At 37.8% G+C, this 27353-nt stretch overlaps 1 protein-coding gene across 1 annotated transcript in view; it reads right to left on the bottom strand.

Annotated features, from left to right (window-relative positions):
• Positions 1-3915: 3915 nt before the first annotated feature.
• Positions 3916-27353, bottom strand: part of DOCK2 (dedicator of cytokinesis 2) — a 486757-nt gene continuing 463319 nt past the window's right edge. The window contains exons 43-52 of the mRNA XM_012552398.3: positions 26590-26674; positions 25399-25485; positions 17060-17236; positions 14060-14143; positions 11977-12114; positions 11293-11420; positions 10482-10653; positions 9593-9713; positions 5980-6119; positions 3916-4517 (exon numbers count right to left, since the gene is read on the bottom strand). Of these exons, the coding sequence (XP_012407852.1) occupies positions 4455-4517; positions 5980-6119; positions 9593-9713; positions 10482-10653; positions 11293-11420; positions 11977-12114; positions 14060-14143; positions 17060-17236; positions 25399-25485; positions 26590-26674 (1195 nt within the window). The 3' untranslated portion in view covers positions 3916-4454. The remainder of the gene's footprint in view (positions 4518-5979; positions 6120-9592; positions 9714-10481; positions 10654-11292; positions 11421-11976; positions 12115-14059; positions 14144-17059; positions 17237-25398; positions 25486-26589; positions 26675-27353) is intronic.

The raw sequence follows: 27353 nt of genomic DNA, 5'->3' as shown, positions 1-27353 counted from the left end.
GCTGAATGAGGGTCTCATCTGGAAAGAGAATGTGTCCCTGACTATACTGGATTCAATCAGAATGAGATCTGCACCCATCTGGCTGGCTTGGCTTTGAATCAGTAGGACACAGAAGGACATTGGCTCCAGGGCTTAGGAGAAGGTTGTCAACCAATCTCTAGCCAAAGGAGGAGGAGATTGGGAGAGATCTAGAGAGTAAGCAGTCCAGTGAATCATGAGCATGATTGGTCTCACACACACTCGAGATTGGGTAGGTATGGTAAGATTTGAGGATACTGAGAAGAATCATCTGCTTTCTGAATACTTGCCTTAACAGGTCAGTGATTTCTGAAATTCCTTAAAGAACAAAGCCTTTCATTCCTTAGTGAGTTGTCATGTTTACAGTACAAAAACCATACATGATACATTAAGTGCACACTGAGATATAAATAATTGACATTGACTTTTTTCTCTCTGAATTTTAGATTTGAAAAGTGAAGGTAACATGGAGAAGATGTCAGGTACCTGAAAGGTGAAGGAGTAGAGCAAGAGGTAGGGGCAGAATAAAAGAAATGATATTAAAAAGGGAAATACTTTTCATTTCAAATCTCATTAGCTTTATAATTTTGTCTGATATGATTAATAATCAATCAATAAGTATTTATTAACTGCTTACAAAGTATCACACATTGAGCTAAATGTCAGTGGTATAAAGATAAAGAGTAAAATGATCTCTACTCCCAAAAATCTTTATGTTCTAAAACAATGTCCCTTTGAGACTATAATACCTATTCAACCATCTAAAGCTTTTATTCATTGAGCTCCTTCTGGTATTGGGACACTATGGTTAATCAATGATGAGACCGAGTCTGACACCATAGCTCTAAAGAGAATATTCTATCAAATAAAAGCATGTGATAGGGAATGGAGGCTCCTCCTTCATCCTCACATATGCAGATAAATTCTCCTAGCTTCTTGCTGGTCATATGACTCTTTTAATTGATTACTGAGCCAGAACTGTGTGGATATATTAAAAGAGTAATTCCTACTCTTCAGTCTTCAAGTGTTAACATGACTCTGAACTCCAGGGAATTGGAAGATTATTGGAGGAACACTCTTTCCTCACAAGACCCTGACCTGGAAGTTCATGGCTTCATAGACAAGCCTATTTGTGCCTGTGTGGGACTGCCTCCTGTTTTTATCTTCTTTATTTCTTTGTCTTTCTCTTTTTAAACATTTCTAAATATTCTAAAATTTCTGTTTAGAAATAAAAACAACCTGACTCCAGCTCGCTTCTACTTCCTCTCTCTCTGCTGGAGAGAATCCCTTAGACTAGAACCAAAAATAGAATTGTTCCCCAAGAAGATGAGGCAGAGATGAGGTTGAAGCATTAAGAGGCCTAATACCCCTATTGAGAAAATAGGTAAACCTCTATACTACCCAACTAGCAATGAAGCTGAGGCAAACAGTGAAAGAACAGGGTATGGCAAAGATTACTGATCCTGTAACCTCAGCCTGGCTAACTCGTGGGTTAGAAAGGGTCTTCTTATGGAAGAGAGATTGGCTCTGCTCTGCTTGGCATAGGGAATGGAATTGACACCTTTAATCAGTGGAATTTTCACAGAAGTAAATTTTGATTTAATGTTAAGAAAAAACTAAACTAAAAAACCCCTAAAATCCAAATTTTCTAATAGTAATAGAGCTATTCAAAAGGGAAATAGCCTGTCTCTGGTGATAACATTAGACATCTTCAAGCAAATGCTAGGTAGCCATTTATCTGCTATAGTTATACAATAGGATTCAGGTATGCTTTGTACAAGATAACCTCAGAGCTCCTTTCCAGTTCTGTGATCTTTTCTTATTAACAATCGTTGTATAAAACATTGGAGTCTTGGTCTTCCTAGGGCTCAGTGATGTATAATATTACTTCCCCTCTGATTATAGTAAAGATTTTTTGCTGCTATATAGACTGAAACAAAAATCCTTTTATAATCACTAAAATTAATTTATTATTAAATTTATTTTATTTTACATTTTATTTATTAATAAGAATATTCAAAAATTTTAAAATTATTAAAGATCAGAGAGAGGTAGAAGAGGAATTGACTTAAGCTGATCAGTGCTCATAAGCCATAGATTGTGTATTCAAGAGTGCCATAGCACTAAACTATGGTATAGAACCAGGAAAGAAAAAAATAAAGTCCATGGAGGAAGAGATTCAGAGGTGAGGAGGGTTCTGATTCTTTTTTGTTTCCAGGACTCCTTTGGCTGCCTGGTAAAGTCTATTCCAAATAATGCTTGTAAAACATAAAGTACATAGGATTGCAAAGAAAGCTAATTATGTTGATATTATATATATGTTTACAATCTCCAAATTAAGAACTCCCAGACTAAGAAGGCCTATATTTTTACCTCAAGACACTCAGATTTCTTGATAGATGGTTTTAACCCCATGGTTCCTGCTGTTATCTAGTATCCCAGGGAATGGCTCATTTGCCATCCAAATGATCCCTTGATTTCTAGAATCCACTCTTTTCTCAATCTTTTCTCTGCAATGAGAGGGACTCCTTTTGTAGCTGAGATCAGTATGTTCTCTGATGCTGGTAGAATCCATGTACAGTTAGTTCTCAAAACCTGATTACTGTTTATTTTCCCATCAGTTTCCCAACCTTAGCTCATGAGTCAAATCCCTAAGCTCCCCTTTCTGCACCTCAATAGACTAGTCAGGCACTGCCACCAAAGGCAAGTCTGGACCGGGGTTCAATGCTCTGACAGTTGGATTTGAGGAATTGGACAATCCTAATAGTTTCTTTTTCTACTTTACAAGGGCAAACCTTTGCCACCAGAAACATGCTTTCTAGTAATTAGAATTTCAAAACTCTTAAAATTTTTCTAATTTCCCATTATTTTTTACCTAATTTTTTATTTCTCTTTCTCTTGGATTTAATGAGAATTCAGCTCCAGTATTGCCTCTTGTAAATGAGTGAAAGTAGCCCTGGGTTCTTTAAGACTAATCTAATAAACACAACCTATGGTGGGTTCTCATGAAGCTGGAAAATCTCCAAAGGAAACCATGGGGTTGGATTCTGTTTATTCAGTAGTTGAATATTTTAGCTAAGGGCCCCAACATCACAAAACTGCCATGTAGGAAAGGCGGCGTAATACACTGAAAAGACCAGTGATTTTGGAGGCAAAGGACCAGGGTTCAAATCCTGCTTTTGTCATTACTTGTATGGTCTTGGGTGAATCATGAACTCTTGGGTCCTCCGCTACCTCATCAGCAAAATGAAAGGGCTAGAACCTATGGCCTCAAAAGTTCCATCTCTTATGAATATTTTGGCATAGAAACTCATGAAGACTGTTTACTAGGCAGAGAGGGGTTGATTTCTGCATGTATCTACAATGGTGAAAGCTCCTCCCTCCATGGGATCAGATTTTGAGCCTGAAGGGACCTTTGAGGTCATCTAGTCAGTCAGTCATTTCATAAATGGGGAAAATAAGGCCCTGAGAAATAAAACAATAAGCAGAAGTGGGATCTTAATACAGGCCTTGTGGCTCCAATTACAATACTAATTTTTGCTCTTCTTAGAATGCTAACTGGCTACAGACATTTGAGTAAACTTATTTATCCCAGAAGTTGGCTCCCAATGGGTTTTAGGGAGAAGACCTTTGGGGGTGACAGAGACATAACATAATAAAAAAATCTCTGCTTGTGTCCTCCAAGCAGAGGCTGGCTTCCTTTGCTGTGATTCCATCTGGCTCTGATTTAGGCATGACCCATCTGGATTCTGTTCCCCCTTTTTAAGCCTAGTAGAATGCTTACTCTGGTCTTCTTCACTCCTGGACTTCAGTTGGGAAATATGAAATGTTGCCAAGTCCCAGTTTGGAGAGGAGAGGGACAGGAAGTTAGTAACAAGAATCAAGTGATTCCTCACCACAAGTCACTGAGTCACTTTTATTGTCAGTAAGAAAAAGAAACATGACATGGAAGAAAGGGGCAAATAAAAGAGGTTGGTTGCTAGGTTTTAGAATGCAAAGGACTTTTTCTTTTTTTTTTTTTAACCAACACAATTTTAAAAGGTTTTTCCTATTAGTCATCATGAATTAAAAAAATACCAACAGTATAATTCCCTCCCTGCAAAAAAAAAAAAATCTGTTTTAAAAAATGTGGAATAGAAATACTTATCCAGGATATCTTGAAGGCTGCTATAATCGTGCTGGATTTCAGAAGAAGGAATAATGTCTATCTGTGTCCCAAGAGTGCTTCCATGAATAGGGGGTAGAACTTCTTCTCTGCTCCCACAAGATAATAAGCCAAGTGATGAGGATCTTAGTCCACAATCTCTCCAGTGTTAATGAGCCTCCCAATCTCCTTCAGAGATCATGACCAGAATTCCGTTTTTCCTTCTCCTTCCCAGGGCAGCCCCTTCCCTCTATGTCAGAAGGGACCAGACTGTCACTAAATTGGAGCTGCCTCAGAGTTCAGTAGACAAGGTATCTCCAGATTGTTTTCCTTCTTCAGAAGATTTGGATGCCAACTTTGGAGAAAGGAAGACATAACACAAAATAATGATAGTATGGATTGCTTTAGTAGTCAGATCCAATATCCCCACCTCTACCTCTCCGTAATTTTTCTCCAATTACCCAGGCCAAACCAAGCCTAGTTTAGTGGAGCAAGCCTGTTCTGAGAACCTAGGACCCAATATACTTGGCATAAACTTTTGTGATTTAAAGCACAGAGGGAGGGATTAGAAGATTTGCATTCAAATCTCAGATTTCTCACTAACTAAATGATCAGCTATCAATTTTATCACTGGGAGAAATGATCTTAAAAGTTCCCCAAATAACTTTTTTTTGGGAAAGGGGTACTAGAGGGTCCAGGATACCAGAAGGTGATCACAAGGGCATCACTGTTAGTGGACAGGAGAGGAGCAACCCAGAGGAAGCTTACTTCTTCTTAATCACCACCTCTCCCTAAGGAAAAGGAAGTGCAGTGATCCCTTCCACATCAAAGGGGTTAGGGGCATAGCATCCCATGATGTAGAAAATTTGTATAAAAATTTTTGGCCCTTGCTTCATACCACCAAGGAAGTTTGAATTATTATGGTACTGAAAGATAAAATTTATTGATATTATATAGTATTATACATATATTTTATGCATTTCTGAGTTTCCAAAATTTTCCTGTGTTGCCTACTGGTCTTTATGCATTGTCTGTGGCTTCCACAGGCCCCTCACAAGTTCTATTTAATTTCTTATGATGATCCTTGGTTTATTGAAACCACAATGGGGAAAGTTGTGATGTAGAAGGGATAACTGTATTCTGTCTGATCATTTCCTATTTTATATTAATTAGTTAGATCTTGGTAACAATGCTAAGCTAACTTGTTCTTATGCTGTTTGAAGGAAATACTGCAAATATCCCCAATGTCGTGTAAATGTCAGTGTCCTGGTGACAATACCCTAGAAAAGATATAAGCCAAATTACCTTTTCTGGGTCTCCATTACCTCTTCAGGAAAAATGAAGGTATTGGAATACATAACTAATATTCTAATCTTAGGCAATCTTTAGTGCCTTCCCTTTGACAATAACACTAACAATTATGTCCTGGGAGAGAAAGTTTTTTATGTCACCCTCAAAAGGTTAGGAATATGTGCCTATCTTTATTTTTTTTTTTATTCAGACCCAAGTTCATCGTCCCTTTATATCACTCACAAAGGGCAAGGGGGGTAGTGATGTGAGCCCAGGTAAACCTGCTCCTTTGAAACCATGAGTGAGAGGAGACCTCATGTGGTCCTGGTGGAGAACTGCGCTTCTAGCCAGAGTTTGGCAAGTCAGGAGTCGAGAGGAAGGGGCAGACATCACCTGGGCTCCAAAATTGTCACCCGAGATACTGCCCTAAGCATCTATCTCTTCCTCTCTGCTACTGCTTTTCTCATGCTTCCTTCTCAGCTCTCTTGGGAATTTGCCATATGGCAACCAACCAGCCCTGTACATACCATTGTTTTGAAGAATTGGTTCACTTTTTTTCTTGTTAGAGTCTTCTTGTCCCCATCAGGAATAAAGAAGTTCTGGCTGAGGCGGGGGGATGCACAAGCCTCGTCCATCCCAGGCATGGGGGCTACTGACAATGTTAGTGCTAGAAATAACCCAGACAGTGAAGGGGGTAAGAAGAGGTCATGAAAGAAATATGAAGGGAGGCAAGTCCTGCTTAGGGACAGCTCTTAATTGTCAGAGAGGAGTAAGTATTTTCTCTAGCTTTTTTTGTTCCTAGAGTGAGATAGCATGGAAGAGTACCGGTTTTGATATCAAAGGACCCTTTGTTAAAACTGTGTTTATTTACCACTTCATATGGTGACTCATAAGTAAATATAGGGACCACAAAGTTTTGATTTATTATCAATAAATGTTTGATACTAGCAGTAATGGTGGTGATGGTGGTGGTGGTAGTAGTAATGGTGGTAGAGGCAGTTGGAAATAGTGATAGTAATGGTAGTATGGTACTAGTAGTAGTATTAATAGTAATGATGGTGATGGTGGTAGTGGTAATAGTAGGAACAGCAGCAATTGTAGCAGTAGAGTAATAGTAGTACTAGTAGTAGTAGTAATATTCATTGTTATCATAGTAGTAATAGTAATACTAGTAGTAGAATAGTAGTAGTACTAGTACTCATAGTAAGAGTAATACTATTAGTAATAGTATTAGTAGTAATACTAATACTAGTAGGAACAGTAGTAGTAACAAGAGTAATAATAGTAATAGTAGCAGTACTAAAAGTAGTACTAGTAATAGTAGTAGTACCACTAGTAGTAATAATAGTAATACTATTAGTAATAGTATTAGTAGTACTAATAGTAGTAATAATAGCAATAGTAGTAGTAGTAACAGAGTAGTAAGAGTAATAGTAGCAGTACTACTAGTAGTACTAGTAACAGTAGTAGTAGTACTTACTAGTAATAGTAGTAGTAGTGGTACTAGTACAAGTAGTAGTAGTAGAAGTAGTAGTAATAGTACTACTACTAGTAGTAATAGTAGTAGTAGTACCAGTAATAATAGGAGTAGTAGTACAAGTATTAACAATAATACTAGTAGTAATAGTTGTAATACTAGTACTAGTAATAATGGTAATAGTAATAGGAATAACAGTGGTGGTACTAGTACTAATAGTGGTAGTAAGAATAAGTAGTATGAGTACTAATAGTAGTACTAGTATTACTAGTAAAAGTAGTAGTATAAGTAGTGCTACTAATAGTAATAGTACTAATTACTAGTATTACTAGTAATAATAGTAGTAGTACTAGAAATAGCAATAGTAGTAATAGTAGTACTACTATTAGTAGTAATAGTAGCAATACTACTAGCAATAATAGTACTAGGAGTATTAGCAGTACTTCAAGTACTAGTAGTACTAGTACTAGTAGTAATTCTAGTAGTAATGATGGTAGTAGTAGTAACAGTAGTTCCAATAGTAGTAGTAATAGCAGTAGGACTAATAGTAACAGTAGTAGTAGTCATCATAGTAGAAGTAGTAGCAGAAGTAGTATTAGTAGTATTATTAGTACTACAAGTACTAGTAGTATAAGTACTAGTAGTAATACTAGTATTAGTAGTAGTACTATTACTAATGGTAGTAATAATGCTAGTAATAGTAGTAGTAGCAGTAGTAGTTTTAGTACTACTACTAGTAGTAATAGTAATAGCGGTAGTAGTAGTAATCATAGTAGTAGTACTAATAGTAATAGAAATAGTATTGGTAATAGTAATAGCAGTAGTAATAGCGAACAGTAGTACTAGTAGTAGTGCTAGTATTAATAGTAATAATAGTACAAGTAGTAGTACTAATATTAGTAGTAATATTAGGACTAGTAATAGTATTAGTAATAATAACACAATAATAGTAATCATAGTAGTAGTAGTAGTACTAATAGTAGTATCAGTACTAATAGAAATGTAGTAGTAGTAGTAATAGTAGAAGACTAGTACTCATAGTGATAGTATTAGTGCTAGTAATAGTACTAGTAATAGTAAGAGAACAGTAATAATCGTTATTGTAGTAGTAGTAGTAGTGATAGTAATAGTAGTAATAGAAGTACTAGTAATATAGTAGTAGTGATAGTAGTATTAGTAATAGTTCTAATGGTGGTAGTAATACTAGTAGTAATAGTATTTTAGTACTAGTAGTAGTAATAGTAACACTACTAATACTACTAATAATAGTAGTAGTACTGGTACTAGTAGTGATACTAGTAGTAGTAATAATAACACTAGTACTAGTACTAGTAATAATGGTATTTACTAGTAATAGTGGTAGTACTAGTACTACTAATACTAGTGGTAGTATTAGTACTAATAGAAATGTAGTGATAGTAGAGTACTAGTACTCATAGTAATAGTATTAGTGCTAGTAATAGTAGTAGTAACAGAACAGTAATAGTCATCATTGTAGTAGTAGTAGTGATAGTAATAGTAGTAATAAAAGTACTAGTAATAATAGTAGTAGCGATAGTAGTAATAGTAATAGTTCTAGTAGTGGTAGTAATACTAGTAGTAATAGTATTTTTAGTACTAATAGTGCTACTACTATAAGTGATAGTACTACTAGTAGTAGTAATAGTAGTAATGCTACTAATACTGGTAATAGCAGTAGTACTGGTACTAATAATAGTAGTCGTAGAAGTCTAGTATTAATACTAGTAGTACTAATAATAGTAATACTTGTATTAGTACTAGTCATAGTAATAATGGTATTTACTAATAATAATGGTAGTACTAGTACTATTAATAGTGGTAGTTCTAGTACTACTAGTAGCAATAATAGTGGTAGTGCTAGTAGTAGCAAGAGTAATAGTAGTACTACTAGTAGTAATACTAGTAGTAGTAGTAGTAGGTGATGGTACTGATGGTAGTTATGGCAGTGGTGGTGATTAGGAGCTAGCATTTAATGTCTGCTTACATTATCATTACATTACATATTATGCAACTGTCTACAGTTTACTGAGAGCCTGAGGGTGTATTTGAAGTACAACTCTCTATACTCTACTTCATGCTGCTTCTCTAATAGTATTAATCTTTTCCTTGCCTACTGCAAAGCTGTTGGGATGATTCAGTACAATAATGATTATGAACGTGCTTTGTAAAGAATTATGTGCAATATAAACCTAAGAAATGATTGTTCTAATTTTTTTTTAAACTAGAAAGTGGCTTGAACCCATAGAAGCAACTCTCTGGATTAGGGGAAACTTCAAACTTAGAAAGACTGAGAACTCAATGTGGCAAGGGCAAGTTTGATCCTGGCTACGAAAAGGATTGCTTTATGATGAGAGAATGAGGATGAGGATAATACTGAATGTGGGACCCAGGTTCATGGCTAGAGGTGGGAAATGAGGGAGGAGAAAAAAGGGAGGGGGGTGCATTAACATCAAGTTGTAGGGGAAGGATGTCCTGAATAACTGAAAGATGGGATTATTTACTCTCTTTGAGATTTAACAGGTCATCTAAAAGCTTTACTTAAAATTCTTTAGCCTAAAACATGACTATAATTTGTATCCATCTTTCATCTATCTGGTTCAATACTTAAAGTTCCCTTTGAATTCTTGCAGAAGGATTTATACCTGGAATTGTTGGCATAGATTGACTGGCAAAGCTCATCTGCTTGAGGACAGATGTTTTTGGTGGGAGAGTCAGATGTTCAGAGAGGTTGGTATCACTCATGAATTCATGCTTCCTTGAGAGCTAGATGATAATACAGACACAAAAATATACAGAGTAGGTAAAATTTGTGACTGAAAGCAGCTAAGTCAGTTTGGGAAGGGAAGGGAGTTGGTCTTGGTCATCATAGTAAAACTGCAATATTAAATATATTTGCACATAGTCACTTCCCTACAGTGTATTATTCTGTACTCCGTACAGGTAAGTAAGAATCAGTCTCTCAATTTCTTTCTTTCTCCCTCTTCTTCCTCTCTCCCTTCTTTCTTCTTTCCTTCCTTCTTTCCCTTCCTGCTGCCACCACTGCCTTCTCTTCTCCTCCTCTTCCTCCTTCTTCTCTGTCTCTCTCTGTATGTTTCTTTCTGTTTCTCTATCTCTGTGTCTTTGTGTCTCTGTCTCTCTCTTTTCCCCATGAATGGTGAAGAACAGCTCTGGAAGAAGCTTACTGGATACCTAAGAGCCTGTACTTTAAAAATCATATAGTCACAAAATATTAGACTTTAGTTATCATCTGTAGCCCAATTCATTTTCCAGATAACCAGAGAGTCACCACTCAAGATCTGAAATAAACTGAACTGAAACTGCCCTGGATCATAGAACTAATTGTTCATATTTAAAAATAATCCTAGGCCTGGGGAGTTGTGGTTGGAGAGGGAGGAATCCATTAAGTCCCAGGGATAGAGAGAAGAAAGCTCCATTCTGCTCTAAGCTGGGCTCTGCTAGCACCCCAATAAGCCTCCTCCTTCCCCTCAGACCCTATCAAGGCATGAGAAGTTTTACTTCTCTGACACTCACTCGCTTCATGTCTGACTCAGCCACATTCTTCTCATCAGCAAATACCACACTACTTCTTTTCATTCTCTTCTTGGACCTCCGTAGTTTTACCTCAGGCAGGGTGTTGCCTTGAGGGAGATTCTCTTCCATCTCTGCTTTTGGGATCCCTGGTGGGGCTACATCCAGGTCAAAGCTAGAAGGCACAAGCAAGCAAGCAGTAAGAGATGCTTCTGTAAAAATAGCATTGACCTTCCTTGCCATGCTAGAATTTTTTTGTTGGGAGTGGAGAAAAAAAGAGTTTCTGATTTGTATATCTTAGAATAGGAATTAAGGAGTTAGGGGCACAGGAATAGAAGAGGTGCTTATCAATTATTCTTATGGAGAACCTGACAGCACTGGGAAAAAAAGGATATAGAGGCACAGGGAGAGACAGTTCCTGAGTTTGCCAAACATAAGAAAGTGTACTGATACTGAAATGGGGTAGAAAAGGAAAATGGTATCATTATAATGAATATAAGGAGAGTCACTCACAACCATCATCATGTCCTATGAGATGAAGGCATCATTTTTCAGGGGATGATATGGAAAGTAGATGATAACAGGGTAGAGATAGTTCTATGAAGTTAGAAGAGCAATGGGGATTTCTTAGATTGGAAAGACAGAGGAATTCTGATATTAGGTAGGGATGAGTTGGAAAGTAGAACATGAGGGATGCCTGGGTTGGGATAAGAGAGCAGGACACAAACCAAACTGGGGAAAGCCCACTATGTGAAGAAAATCTGTAAGGGTTTCCAGGAAAGAGCAGAGAGTCAAGTGTATAGCCACAGCCAACCTTTCTGATGCAGCCTTGTTAGGGGTACTGCAATCCGAGCCCATGGATGCTAGGGAGATGATGGACATCTGCCGATAGGATCGAAGCATGGACCGAGGACGGCCTAGTCTTCTGTCATCAAAATCAGGCTATGGGACAAAAAACACAAGACAAATGAAAACTGCATGATTCAGATAGACACCTCTTCAAGGAGCAGATGGGAATCAGGCATAGATGTAGTTGTCTTTCAACCATAAATCATGGATACCTATAGTGGTCTGTAGGAAGACAGAGAGTTGCTACAGAAGGCAATTAGGAGACTCAGATTTGTGCTAGAAAACCCAACAGTCTGGATGGAGTCCCATTTCTACCATGTATCTTTGCTGCTCAAAGCACTTGTTGAACAATATTGAATGCATTAACAATTTTATCAAAGAATCAGAATCCTGTTATTTGATATCCACTATAGTTTTTTAATGGTATGACTGTCTTTTAGAATTCTTTCCATCCTATAGTCAGGATACTGATTTTACTCTACTTTGAGCCAATTAATTATTAATTATGTTTCTAGTCCTCATTCCTCTCAACCACCTCTTCCCACCTATCCATCTTTCCATTCTCTACCCACATACATAATCACACACACACACACACACACACACACACACACACACACACACACTCTTCTTCAACATAGGGCCATACCAGTTCTCGGACTCCATATTCCTTTTCAACCTTCACTTTCAAGTTCTTAAAACACTCTTCCATCCGGTCATGGAAAGGGCGGAGGTTATCAGATACTCTTTTTTCATGGATCTTAATCCCAGCTCCTAGGAAGGGGATCTGGAAAGGATAGAGAGGAAATGGTGAACTGGGTTCATATCATAAACTGCCAGATAACCATCAATGACCTCTTCTTTGGAATGTCTGTTCTTTCATTTCATACCCCTAACCCCAGTCAGCTCCCTAAGGATCATATCTAATTTGCCTTTAAAAAATTCATCGGAGTTCCATCCATCAAGATCTGGGTGACCCTTATATGTTTGTTGACTCAACAAAGTAAATAAAAAAGGGGAAAAAAAGCAAGAAGAGGCTAGATATCATGGAATATATTCAGGATTAAAACCCATTTGGAGGGTTTTTTGGATTTTGTTTTTTAAAGAAGCCCTTTGTATAAAGAGTAGAAGACACAAGAAGTCCTTAGGAATTCTTATTTCAAAAAGAAAGAAAATAAATACAACAGAACCTAGATCCAATGTTTCTACAATTTAGATCTGTCCAGAGTAGTATATATGTATTCCCTGGAGCAAAAGCTACCTTTCTTCATTCAATGAATGAAGTAAGCAGTGACAGCAATAATTCATCAGCCTCTCACTGGATGTCACTCAAACATCTGCCTCCTTTAGGGCTGATCTTTCCTAGTTCTCAGAGTCTCTGACTTTTGGAGGTAAATGTATCTTTTCCATAAGGAGAGGTTTACAGACAGCATGTCATTGTCTTGGGAGATGGTGGTGAGAGGACTGGGAGGAAAGCACAGACTATCAGGAACTTGGCAGCAGCAACCTGAGAAGTTGCCTCCTAAATATCTTTTTCCTAAAAGAGAAAGGGGAAAGAGGAAGGAAAGAAGGGAAGGGCAGAGGGAGGAGGAGAAAACAGAGAGACTCAGAGAAACAGGCTGAGAGAGACAGAAAAAGAGAAATGGAAACTGACAAAACAAGAAAGAAAAAGAGGTTGAAAAGAGAAGAAAGACAGAAGGGAAAGAGAACAAAATAGAGTGGGAGGGGCAAAAGGAAAAGAAGGGGAAAAGAAAGAAGATGGGGACAAGTAAGGAAGACAGTGTTTTTCTGAAAGAAAGAACAGAACTACAAGGGCCTCTCTTCTATTCTTGTCCCAAAAAGTATAACCAGGCTCTGGTAGTGTTCAGAGCATTTGACCAGAAAAAAAATTTTTTTAAAAACCACTACCAATAAAAACAAAACAAAACACAAAAGCCCTAAGACATTTGAAGAGCTTTTGTGTTTTATTTTGTTTTTGAAAACATTTGAAAACAAACAACTGCTTATAAATGTGTGATTATCTGCCACCAACTTTTACTTTGGGCCTGGATTTCTGCCCTTGTGCCCTCTTGCCCTATGCCTCCTGTTACTCAGGCAACATGAGCTCAGGGAACAAAAATTGGGTTTTAATTTAATCTCAGTCAAATACAATTAATACAAGGAATTTATGGTGGTGGTAGAGGTTGGGGCAAGAGGCAAAAGACAATCATATTAATTATTTCAATGTGTAAAAAATTGATCTTTGGATTATCTTCTATTTTAGTCTGCTCCCAAAGCAATTATCACACTGTTGATACAGATATAAATTGTCTCAAGATTTTCTTCTCCTGATATTGTTTAGGAAAATAGCACTTCATAATGGATAATGCATTAGACACTTGGGAGGATATGGCATTAAATTCTGACATGTTCTAGGTGTGCAAACATGACCAAATTACTCATGCTTTCTGGATTTTGTTTACCTTATGTGTAAAAGGTACTAATAGTGCTTGCAACACTCACCTTACAGAGTTGTTCTCGGAGTTCAATCAATTGAGATAATGGAACTTCAAATCATTATGTAAATGTCAGATTTAATTTTTATTATTGTTTCATATAATGAAGATGTCATCCGTGGAAGTGATAGAAAATCATTTTAAATCATGTTCTGTCATTCAGAAGCAATCAAAAGGAAGGACAGAGAGGAATATAAATACTAAATAAGTCAGAAATTCCCTGTCATCCTACAGTACCTGCCATGCGATCAAGTCCTTGAGCCGGAGAAGTTTGTCTTGGTCTTCAGGGTGATCTCTAGTATATTCTTCTGTGAAGAAAGCCTGGATCACATAGATGAGAATGAGGGTTTTTTTTTCCTCCCAAAATACACACACACACACACACACACACACACACACACACAAAATGAGACTTGCCAGCCCCAAGCTCTCTAGTGTTTGGCAAAGAATTTGATTTGAAAGAGAAGGCAAATAGATTTATCTGCTTCAGAATAAAGTTACCTGTGGAGGTCTATGCTGCAAAGTCCCCATCGGCTAAGAGGTTGAAACTAAGTCTGGCTCAGAATGAGAATTACAGTTTAAAGGTGAGGTGTCAGGAACTTGAGGATTTGTTTCTTAGCTTCTTATTTTGCTCACTATGACCTTCAGAAAGTCATCTATTTAGATCATTGGTTCTTTATTGGGAAAAATGGATGGATAGATAGCTAATTAAATCAAAGGATGAATGTGTGTGTTTATGTGTCTGTTTTTAAATATACCTATATCATTACTCTAAACCTGCAAGATACAGCAATGAGAAAGTGACTAATAGGATGATCTTGAAGTTAAGAAAACCTGGGTACAATTTCTGCCTTTGATACATTTTCTTTGCTTCCCTAAATGAAAACAGCTTAACCTCATTAATCATCCTTGAAAATGAAAGACAAATAACAACATCAACCACTTCCTAATTTACATATGTTACAGATGAGTTGATAATTTGCCTCGTAAAGAGAGTTCCCCTACTGGAAGCTCCTATAACTGTCCACACACATTCATGTAAATATGTATATATCTAAACACACAACACCCAAACACAACAATATCTGTGTGCAGATGCATGTATTTGAAGAGTTTAAGGGACAGACTCTTATGAAAGGCTATGAATAGCTGCAACAAATCAAGGAATGTTCTCTAGTGAGACAATTTTGACAAAGCTATAGCTTTTATATTGGTTTTTTTATCTACTACTATTGCCACAGCCAGGGCCTTGAGTTGCAGCTGTTTTGACCATGAAGAATGATGAGATATAACTTTATATGAAGATACAGATAGATAACTGATTATATAGTGTGATAACATATTATAGTTATATATTATAACATATATAGCTTAATAACATATTATAGTAATAGAACTCTAATATGAAGTAACCTAATATCCATACTTTTCTATTATTAACTTTGGGTCAGGTGGATAAGGCTTGTAGTTCTTCATGAGATGAACTCCTGACCACTTCAGGGCTTTGAATCATTCTCCTACTGTGTTAATGTTAGACTCTCCCACCAATCCATGGTCCTAATAATGAAACTTCCCTTACAAAAACTTCACCCAAGCTTGGTATGGATAAGGGACTCTGGGAATTTTTCTACTACATATAGGTGGAAAAGTTCACATACACATACACACACACACACCAAATTACCTGTCCTTAAACACAGCCTTTTTAGGGTATATAACCTTATCACCTGAACTTCAGCTTTGAAGAGGTTCCCCCCAACATGATTCTCTTATTCTCTGCTGCATTAGTTTCTTCCATGGAGAGTCAAGTTCCTATTTGCTTATATTGCCATAGTCAATGTATATATCCTTTGTTTGCCTGCTTGCTACATCATATAACAATAAAGCTCATGATGTATTATTTCCTGAGTACCATTTTTCTAGAAGTCCCAAACCCAGGCTTTTAATTTCACCTGAACTGTAAGGCAATAACTCTCTCTCTCTGTCTGTCTGTCTGTCTCTCTCTCTCTCTCTCTCTCACACACACACACACACACACACACACACATACATACATACATATATGTGTGTATATTTAGGCAGCTGGATGCCACAGTAGATAGTACCCTGTCAGTAGATAGTACAGGTCAGGAAGACTTATTTTCCTGATTTTAACTCTGGCCTCAGACACATCCTAGCTATGTGACCCTGGCCAAGTCACTTAACCCTGTTCTCCTCATCTATAAAATGAGTTGAAGAAGGAAATAGCAAGTCACTCCAGTATTTTTACCAAGAAAATCCTAAACTGGGTCATGAAGTGTTGGACATGAATGCAAAACTAAGCAACAACGGTCATGTGTCTATAGCCATGTGTGTATACCTCTGGGTACATGTGTATATCGGTGTATATACATGCACACACACATATACATAAAATCTTATAGCATCCTTCCTAGTAGAAGCTGCCGCAGTTGGTGGTGTGGTGATTCTGTGTCCACAGTGCTGGATGAAGAGACCAAGAGGAAGCTGAAGGTGCTCCTGGGGAATGTTCTTGGATTCACAGCTGCTGTGGGCAGAGTTTGCACTAGGACAGTTTGTCTAAGACTCTCTGTCAGCCTGTAAGGCCTTGGATCAAGTAGAGACAGCTAAGTCTGTCAGATAGGGATGGGACCCCCAAATCAATCTGTTTCACTGGGTCACGGCATTGAAAGAGGCAACTGGGGACAGTGGGAGGGCAATGGTTTGGGAGTGAGAGCTGATAGGGAAGCCCAGCCTTTTGGCCTGGTCTTGATCTTCTCATCTAAGAAGAGAAGGTGAGACTACTAAGTGTCTAACACCTTCCAGCTCTAAATCTATGGAAAGGGCTATGGACCTGTGATTTCATTGGTCAGCTCTATCAATGCAAGCTGGTGATGGCACGCAGAAAGTTGTCTAGAGCAGTGAGGAATTAAGTGCCCAGTAGTGTCAGTGGTGGGATTTGAATCTGGCTCATTCTGATTTCTAGGCTGGGTCTGTAGACACTATAAGATGCTGCCTCTCAAAATCTATGACCCTCTGTAATCAACTGGTGAGCAGTCTGAGAGGTTTGTAGAGGGCAGATGTGGCAGAAGGTCCATCCTAGCTGCTCCCTGTCACTATAACCTCATCAGGAAACATCTGGCAGGTGAGGAAAAACACAAGGAAATAAAGGCTTCTTCCATGTTCTCCCCCAACTAGGAAGGGGCCTTTGGGATATCCTCTTGCTTCCAAGGACCTCACCTTTTCATATTTTGCAAATCCTCCCATGACAGCAGGGTCCACAATCCCATTCAGAAGCATGGAGAGGGGGTTTATGGGGAGATTCTCATCACTCTGGTACTGATTAATCATCATCAGGATCTTCTCGTTGGCTGTGGACATGGTTTCAATGGCATTCTCCAGAGGACTAATTGTGGTCTATGGAAATCAAATCACAAAGAAGAAATAAGCTTTAGTACATTTTATTTTAAAGTCATTAGCATTAACTTTATTTTTGATAGTAATGCAGAAAAACTTTCAGAGGCATAATGGAAGGATCTTGTTACAGGCAGCTAGGTAACATAGCTGATCTGGAGTGAGAAAGACAGATCTGTGTCCAAATCTACCCTGAGACAGTTAATACTAGGCAAGTCACTCAACCATTTCTTCTTTAACTGTAAATTGAAGGTAAGACTAGTATCTAAATGACCAGAAACTGGAAACTGAATAGATACCCATCAATTGGAGAATGGCTGAATAAATTGTGGTATATGAATATTATGGAATATTATTGTTTGGTAAGAAATGATCAGGAAGATGATTTCAGAAAGGCCTGGAGAGACTGACACGAACTGATGCCGAGTGAAATGAGCAGGACCAGGAGCTCATTATATACAATTCTGATGGACGTGGTCATCTTTAGCAATGAGATGAACCAAATCAGTTCCAATGGAGCAGTAATGAGCTGAACCAGCTACACCCACCGAAAGAACTCTGGGAGATGACTAAGAACCATTACATTGAATTCCCAATCCCTATATTTTTGCCTGCCTGCATTTTTGATTTCCTTCACAGGCTAATTGTACAATATTTCAGAGTCTGATTCTTTTTGTACAGCAAAATAACGGTTTGGACATGTATACTTATTTTGTATTTAATTTATACTCTAATATATTTAACATGTATTGGTCATCCTGCCATCTTAGGGGAGGGGGTGGGGGGAAGGAGGGGAAAAATTGGAACAAAAGGATTGGTAATTGTCAATGCTGTACAATTACCCATGCATATAACTTGTAAATAAAAAGCTATTAAAATTTTTTTTTAAAAGACTAGTATTTATATCCCAGGGTTGTTGTAAGGATAAATGAGATCACATTTGTAAAGTCATTGCAAACCTAAGAGTACTATATAAAAACTTGCTATGGTAATAATGGTGATAGAGCTCTGGACCTGGAGTCAAGAATATCTGAATTCAAATCTAGCCTCAGCTACTAATTAGCAAACTGCTAGGGACTACACACTTTTGCATCTTGATATACCAAAAATCTAGCACCGTAGACTCTGATAAATGTTCATTTAACTGAATTGAATTGAGCTGAGTTGGCAAGAAAGCTACATCATGCTTCAATTCAATTGTTTAAGACAAGCATTTATTAAGTAGCAATTTGTATTTATTTTGTAAATAGTTGTGCATGTACACATTGTCTTCCTGGACAGAAAGCAAGCATTGTGAAAGAAAGTATTATTCACTTTTTATTTTATACCCTTAAACATTGAGGCAGGCATGTAGTAGGTACTTAATACATGCTTATTGATTGATTGGCTGATTAGCTGCCAGATGTTATGCTTGGCATTAGAGATACATAGGCAAAAACAAAAGAACCCTGCTCTCAAAAAGCTTACATTTTATTGAGGAATATAAGGAAACATGTATTAAGAGAAGAAAATTTCAAACATAATGAATTCACCTCATAGCCTTCCCTAAAGCTCTGAATACACACAAATGGGACTTGGTTTGTTTGTATTTTTTTTTTCTGGCTGTTAAATTCCATTTTCCCCTAATAAAGGGAAAATTTTTTTAATTCTTCTTCTCTGAAGATAACATAGGAGTTAAAGCTTAGCAAGGGACAAGAAACTCTAAGGATATCTAGAGTTCAAAGAATTAAGAGATCTCTGGACATCAGTCAGTAATGAGACATCATCCGATGTTAAACCTCTCATAAAAATCCAAAGAATCTTGAGCAGGTAAGTACAGAAGAGAAACCCCCATCAGTCACAGAGAAAGGAGATACTATTTATTTCATAATGAATATAATGGTGGCCATCATGCTAACCCAGATCTGTTTAAACTTCTTGAGCTAAGAGCACCCACCACTGCTTCAGTCTGGACATTATCTGGAGCAAGATTCATGGAGTATCATTCCATTCGTCAGGTTCCAACTTTCTCTGCGTGTCCCTATAAGGTTCTTTTTCACCTGGAGAGCTCTGAGAAGAGCATTTCTTTTGCATCATGAATAGAAATTGAGAGCCTGGGGTTCTTTTTGCATATAAGGACCCAAGCCTATACAAAATAAGGGACAGAAATGAATCTGAACCCATTATGCTGGGGCCAAGCTCCCTGCCCTCACACACAAGCTCTGTTTGCATAAGCTGAGGTCTGCCATCTGGTTTCACATCAAATTCACAGACCAGCTCAGCGGGTGTTTTATGAGCCACAAGCCTATGCTGCGTTCTAAAGGAAATTTATCATGACCGCTTAGATTGAACCCTGTAAAGTACCATGAATTTCAGCAGGACCCTGGTGTGGCAGAGAATGAATCAGATTTTTAAATGAATTGGTAAAAACAGAAATACCTATAGATTTGATTTTCCTCATTTTTGAAAGCTTTTTTTTATTATTCCTCAAATCTTTATCATCTCTGTCGTCATCAAAGTCAGAGAGTGAGAATAAAAATATCTTTATCTTCTTATCTAAGACATTAATAAAGATGAAATATAAAACTCCTGTTACAGGAGGATTTGATGAAAGGAGCCTGGGGAGTTCAGAGACCTTGATTCTGGTCCTGATTCTATCATTAATTTGTGGTATGACTTTAGGTAAGTCACCAGATTGAAATCTGTGCTTCAGTTACCTCAACTGTACAGTTGGGACAACAAATTCCCCTTTCAAAAATTTGAGGATCAATTCCTTAATATATGAAAGGTCTTAGGGAATGCCCCAAGGCATAATATACAAAAGATAAGATGATAATAATCCTTTATATTTGCATGATAAAAGGAGGCTGGCTGGTCCAGTGGGAAGAACACCATCTCTACAAACAAACCAGATGATGAGTTTTCAGATTCTACCCTGATGTGTATAACCTATATGACATTGGACAAGTGACTTCTCTTCTCTGGGACTTGATTTCCTCATCCATCAATTGAGGAGGTAAGGAGAACCTTCCAATTCTACACCTAAAATCCTGTCTCACATTTTCAAAGCAAATACTTCCCCACACATTATCTGGTTAGTCTTCCTCAAAGTCATAATAATTAGGGCAGATAATATTATTCTGAATATTATTATTCAAAGTTCAGTGCTTGGTACATAGTGGAGGCTTGTTGAGTGAATGAATGAATGAATATCTCATGGCTAGAACAAGAGAGCTCAGGTTTCCTGAATCCCAGGCCAAGTTTTTTTCTATTCTACAAAACTCCTTGATATAGTTAGAAATCACACAGGGAGAGAATCTGCAATTCAGCGCTAACAGAGCATTTTTTTTTTTTTTTTTTTTGCAAAAACTGCTGCCCTATCAGAAACTATACCTGGGATAAGCATCAGATAAAATAAATGTTAACACAGAGAACAGAAAAGCAACTATTTAGTAATGAAAGGCTTTAGCATAGCATTTAATCTGGACCAGGAATACATCTGGAAATTCTCCTCAAGAGAATCAATCTTTTGGAGGCAATTTTTCTGATGACCCTTCCTGAGGATTTCCTGGCCTTTTTGTAAAGGATATCTAGATGGAAGGGAATCTGAGACCTCAAAGACATCCGACCAAGATTAATACCTTTGGCTTTCTTGAGTTCATAATCCCCCTGTCCATTCTTCTCAAATAATCCTTTCTTCACCAAGCAGATAATAACATGATAATAATAGCACCTATCTCTCAGGGTTGTTGTGAAGATCAAATGAGACGATATTTGTAAAGCACTAAGCCCAGTGCCCGGCACATAACACCTATTGATGTTATATAAATGCTTTTTTCTCTTCCTTCTTCCCTTCTTCTTATTTCATATGATTCATTAACCAGCCATCATATTTATATACCTGTCTCATTTCTTACCTAACCTTAATCACTGAATAGGTATTGCCTAAGTCAACCTGAGACCTGGAAAGGACTAGCTTAAAAAGGCCAAGGTCTCCCACGAAATCCAGGGGCCATCTCCAGTCATTCTGATTTTTAACTTGCCACTTGACCCAGATTGCTCTGGAGGAGAAAGTGAAGCTGGTGACTTTGCAGTCTTTCCTCACTTAAAGGTAATTTACCTGCATGTCATGTTATAACCTTCCTGATGCCATGGTCCTTTTTGAGAACAAAGAATAAACAACAACATATGAAGAGTATGAGCAAGATTTCAGGAGAAAGATAGTGGTAAGATAGATCAAGAGATAGCTGGGAAATCAGGACATTATTTTCATGATATGTGTGATATAATAAAGAAAAGAGGAACAAAAAATGTGCAAATATGTGTGCCTGAGTTCATAAAAGTGATATCTCTGACCTATGTCCTTCTCTACATGGATGATAAAGGCTGCTTAGAGGAACTAGGATGCAGGTGTTGGGGAGATATTTGGCAAATTATTAGATAATGATATCCATGCTGAAGCATGGATTGTGATCGATCATGCAGGATGCCAATTCCACAGTTTAGCTAGAGTCTCTTGAATGTTCATTAAAAGACTCAGAGGATATGCATAAGCCAATATTTATCTTGATAGGAATTCTCCATAGAGACCAAGTTATGTTGTTTTTTCTTCTTCAATCCTAGTCGAAAGCTGCTATCTCTAAAGTTAGAGATTGAAGCTTGAGAGAAGGAGAATGGTTTCTTCAACTGTGAAATCTAGGAAGTTTCAAGGAAGGAGAGACCCAGTGCTCCCGACCACATGCAGAGTGGCAAAAAGGAACACAGGTTGTTAGAATAGGAAGGGACTTTAGAGACCACTTAGTTCAGCCTCATCATCTGACAGATGGAGAAACTGATGCCTAGGGAAGGGAGAATTACTTTTCTAAGTTGCATAAGCTGTTAGAGGCATAATTTAGTCTAGAACCCAGATGTCTTGATTTCTATTTCTTTCCAGATGCAATCTATATCTTTATGTGTCCTAGTTTTCTGTCCCTCTCTCTCTTCCTCTTCCTCTTCCCTTCTCTCTCTCTCTCTCTCTCTCTCTCTCTCTCTCTCTCTCTCTCTCTCTCCTCCCCTCCTCTCCCTCCCTCCTTAACTCCCTTTCCCTCTTTCCCCTCTGTCTCTCTCCCTCTCCCTCTCTCCCCTCCTCTCTGTCTGTCTCCCCTTTTTCCTCTACTTCTGCCTCTTCCTCTCCCTCTCTCTCCCTGCCCCCTTCCCCCTCTCATATACACATCCTTTAACCCAGAAAGGAAGATGACCAGTCTACCCTTTCTTCCTGAAGCCATTTTGGGTATTTTACATAATATCTTTCTTTTAGGGAGATTGTTCACAAAAGGCATAAACTTGGTTGCTGTATTTAAGAGAAATGGTGGTTCCTGCCACATTGAGTTCTAAGTACAGATAATTCTGGGATATAACCCAATTGCCCAGAATTCTTCATGACTATTCTTGTTGGTTATGTGATAAACTTCTTAGAAAGCAAAATCATAAGGGAACCAATGACCAAGCAGAGATAAGCGTCTCCTGAGGGATATCAGACAACCTAGGAATCATTCTCTATATCATGAAACATGAGATACAATTCCAGATCTGAACTAATGAGCTATGTGATGTTTGAGAACTCTTTTCTTCTTTTTTGTGCCTCAATTTTCTTGCCTGTAAAACTGTGGAAGTTGGGCTAGATCATCTCCAAGGTTCTTTCCAACACCAACATCCCAGGGATCATTTTTATGCAAATGATTCTCAGATCTATCCAATGATTTAAAATTTCCTAATCTTTAATCTTGCATTCCTGCCCTTACAACCATGTTAAACATATTTCCATATTAGACATGTTATGAAAGAAGCAGAACAAAAGAGAAAAACAACAACAACAAAAAAAAAAACAAAGGAAGTGAAAATAGTATGCTTTCAACTGCATTTAGACTCCATAGTTCTTTCTTTGGATGTTGATAGCAATTTTTATCATTAGTCTTTTGATATTGTCTTGTTTTGCTCAGTCTCTCATAGTTGATAGTTGCACAATATTGCACAATTATTGTGTGCAATGTTTTCTTAGTTCTGCTCACTTCATTCAGCATCAGTTTATGCAAGACTTTCAAGGTTTTTCTGAAGTCTGCTGGCTCATAATTTCTTATAGCATAATACTATTCCATTACATTTATATACCACAACCTGTTTAACCATTCCTCAATTGATGGACACCCACTCAGTTTCCATTTCTTTGCTATCACACACACACACACACACACACACACACACACACACACAAACTACTAGTAATGATTTGTACATGTGGGTCCTTTTCCTTCTTTATGACCTCTTTGGGATACAGACCCAGAAATGATATTCCTAGATCACACAGTTTTATAGCTCTTTAGGCAAAGTTTTAAATTGTTCTCCAGAATGGTTACATCAATTCACAACTTCACCAGCAATCCATCTGTGTCCCAATTTTGTCACATCATTTTCAACATTTATTATTTTCCTATTCTGTCATTATAATCAATCTGATACATATGAAGTAGTTATTCAGAGTTGTTTTAATTTGCATTTCTCTAATCAATAGTAATTTAAAGCATTTTATATGACTATAGATGAGTTTAATTTCTTCATCTAAAAACTTCCTATTCATATCCTTTAATCATTTATCAATTGGGGAATGACTTGTATTCTTAAAAATGAGTTGGTTCCATATATTTTATAGTGAGACCTTTGAATTCTAGTAGACTTGTGATGGAAAGTGTTATCAATATCCACATAACGAACTATGGAGATTGAATGTGAATCAAAACATAATATTTTCACTTCAGTTTGTTGTTCACTGTTGTTGTTTTTCTCACTTTTCCCCTTTTTATCTGATGGCATGAGGAATATGGAAATATGTTTAAAAGAATTGTACATGTTTAACCTATATCAGTTTGCTTGCTGTCTGGGGGAGTGGGAAGAGGAGAAATTTAAAACACAAAGTTTTGCAAAAGTGAATTTTGGAAACTATTTTTGCATGAATTAGGAAAAATAAAGTATTATTTAAAAAAAAAGAAAAGAAAAGAAATGAGACCTTTATCAGAAACACTGGCTGCAAAATTGTTTATCAGCTTTCTGCCTTCCTTTTAATTTTGGTTGCCCTATCATCAATTTGTTTCTCATGTCAACAATTGCCAAAATGAGTTAACTTTCAATGATATTTTATATATCTTTTATATACTTTATTATTTACGTTTCCTTCATTAAAAAGTATGCTGCTGAGACAGCTAGGTAGTACAGTAAATAATGCACCAGTCCTGAAGTCAGGAGGATCTGAGTTCAAATCTGGCCTCAGACACTTAATACTTCCTAGCTGTGTGACCCTGGGCAAGTCACTTAACCCCAATTGCCCCGGGGGGGAAAAGTGTGCCACTTAAAGACAAGGAGTATGTTTTTACTTCTGCTTGAATTCTCAGCATTTAGCATATGTTGTTGCTATTGTTGTTTGGTTATATGGATTCTTCTAAGGTTTTCTGGGCAAAGACACTGGAATGGTTTTCCATTTCCTTCTCCAGCTCATTTTGCAGATGAGGAAACTGAGGCAGACAGAGTTAAATAATTTATCTGGGGTCACAGATTAAGTGTCTAAGACTAAATTTGAATTCAGTAAGATGAGACTTCCTAATTTCAAGCCCATGGCTCTATCCACCATGCCATCTAGATACTCCATTCCTGTTTGTTCATCCTTTGTTCTTGAAGAGGACCAATAATGTCAATGAATCTGATTTATATGAGGCAAAGCTATGCAAAGTCATCAGCCTCATTCTTTCCTCCAGAATCTTTGGAGTCCAATGGCAAGGTGTAGGTCAAGACAACTGGCAATGGCCTCAGATACAGTGGGAGACCCTAGCTTTTTTAAGATAAAGTCTTAACCAAATCTCAGTTTGTCTAAGGCAACCCCCATTCAGCAGTTAAAAGCTAAGTAAAAACTGAAGTAAAGATGGTGTACTGCGCTTTCACAAAAGAAATCAGGAAGGGGAAGACCCTCAGACCAGAAACAACTGTTCTCCCTAGACTGTAAGTACTTAAGATATCTTTGTTAACAGATTGACCAACATCCCCTGATTCTGACAATGGCCCCAAGCCAACTAGTCAGCTATGCTTTTAAAGCCAGAACAATTTCCAAAAGCTGGTTGTTGTACGTGGTTTTTACAAACTCCATTCTTTGCTCATGTACTTACTTGGGACATGGCAATCACCTCAAACCATCGAAGGATCCCTGGGAGCTTGTATGCTGTCACAAAGGATGTTCTCTCAATCCACATTGACTAATCAGCAGTGAGCAAATAAGGGCAGAAAAGGAACATGGGATTAAATCATGTAATACCCACAGGGCTATGAATAGTTCAACAGACACAAAGCTAACTTTTCCTTCTGAGATTAAAAGAAGCTTTGCAGGTCATGGAAATACTAACTTCTCCCCAAAGGTATTTTGCCAACAGTAAGCCTAAACTCTCCCAGGTGTTTGGGGAAATAGCTGGTGAGGATTTTAGAATCACGTTTTCAGTCCCTGAAGCTGGGTACAAGACGATAATTATTCCCTGTAAGGAAATGCACACATAGAAAAATGTTCAGGGGAGCTGTATCAGCTCCAAGATCCTTATGGCTTTTTCATTGATATTTTTTGTTTGGTCTGATTTAATCAACAACCCCAAAGTTCTCCCAGCCAAAGGGTTGTCAGTTTAACAGAGGTGTTGAATGTTTTGTTTGTCAATCATAGTGGACCTCTTGTAACCCTCAAAAAATGAAGTGTTTTTGAATAGACCTGGAATTGTACAGGAATGAGGGAAAACCTGATTGAGGAGATCAAGGGAGTGATCACGCTTTTACTGATTTTGCTTTTGTTTCCTCAAGCTTTAGATCAAACAAACTCCCATCCTGGGCTAGTGGTTATTTGCTCCTTTGACAGCAGAAGGGGTCAGAGGGAATTAAAAAACAAAACAAAACAAAAAACTTCAGACAGCCACTCTGATAAAACCATGATTAGCAATTTGGGTACCTGGGGCTAAACATCAATTAATTTTTCTTTTTTTTAAGGACAGAAACAGTTGATTTTAGATACTTGGAGGTGGATTGTGAGAAAAGATCCACACCAGTGAAGAAACCAGATGTCTAGAAGACAAGGAAGCTGATTCAGGGAACAGAGCTGGGGTGGGCCAGGGCAGGGGCCAGGCATGACTTTAGGATGGAGAGACAATGAACTTCTTTTATTTTAGGTATTTATTCTTGCTAAGTAGGTGCTAAAGTCAGTTGATTCTATGTTGCAGAAGAGTTTGAAGGTTGTTAGAGCCTTTTACATTTTGTGCCGTGGGATAAAACACCAACGCCCCCCACACTGGTTATAATTTTGAGTTCTGGTGAAAGATACTCACAGAAAATTCATTTTCGGGGTCAACTGTTCCCTTCCGCACTGGCCTAGAGTAATGGAATCGCTGCACATAGTTTGATTTATAAAAGCTGAAAAATAAAAGACATCTGTTGTCAGTGCCTCTAGTTCCTGGGAATGGGACAATAGAAGAACAGAACTAATTTCCTAAACCGATTATTGAGGGGAAATCCCCCTTTCACAGAGAAAACTTTAGGACTGATATATGCTTGAGGATCTATTCTGGCCCCTTTGCAAACAATATTTCTTTTCTGTGGTCTTGAAATATAATTCAGCAGTCTCAAGTACATGTGTGTTTTTGTTAAATCCCTCTTTCCTCCAATCCCTCACCCCTCCTGTGGGCCAAATGATTGTATCACCTCCTTTGGAGCCAACAGCATGACCACGTGTTGGCTGAACTCTCCAGACTCATTAATGAGCTGGGTCAAGCTCACCTTGTCCTACAACTTCCCTGCAGTCCACACTGACATCTGATCATCTGATGTTGCAGCTACGATGCTGAAATGGGGCAGCCTACTCTCCTGAAGAGAATTGATGGCCATTTCTCCTCCCCTTCTCCCTGCCCCAGGAGCTCCCAATGAAAACAGTCCTTTTTCATAGTCAACAACTGCTGCACTCTATTAGAAAGACCCCCAGAAGAACAGTCCAGAGCACACTGCAGTGACTGCTTTGCCGAATGGAACTTGTATCAGGGACACAGGTTGGGCAGCAATCAGAAGCCAGGGAAGCTGATCTGAATTTCACATCGAC

The sequence above is a fragment of the Sarcophilus harrisii genome, chromosome 2 (genome assembly GCF_902635505.1).
Source record: "Sarcophilus harrisii chromosome 2, mSarHar1.11, whole genome shotgun sequence".
Classification (NCBI taxonomy): domain Eukaryota; kingdom Metazoa; phylum Chordata; class Mammalia; order Dasyuromorphia; family Dasyuridae; genus Sarcophilus; species Sarcophilus harrisii.
This window is presented reverse-complemented; position numbering and strand designations above follow the sequence as displayed.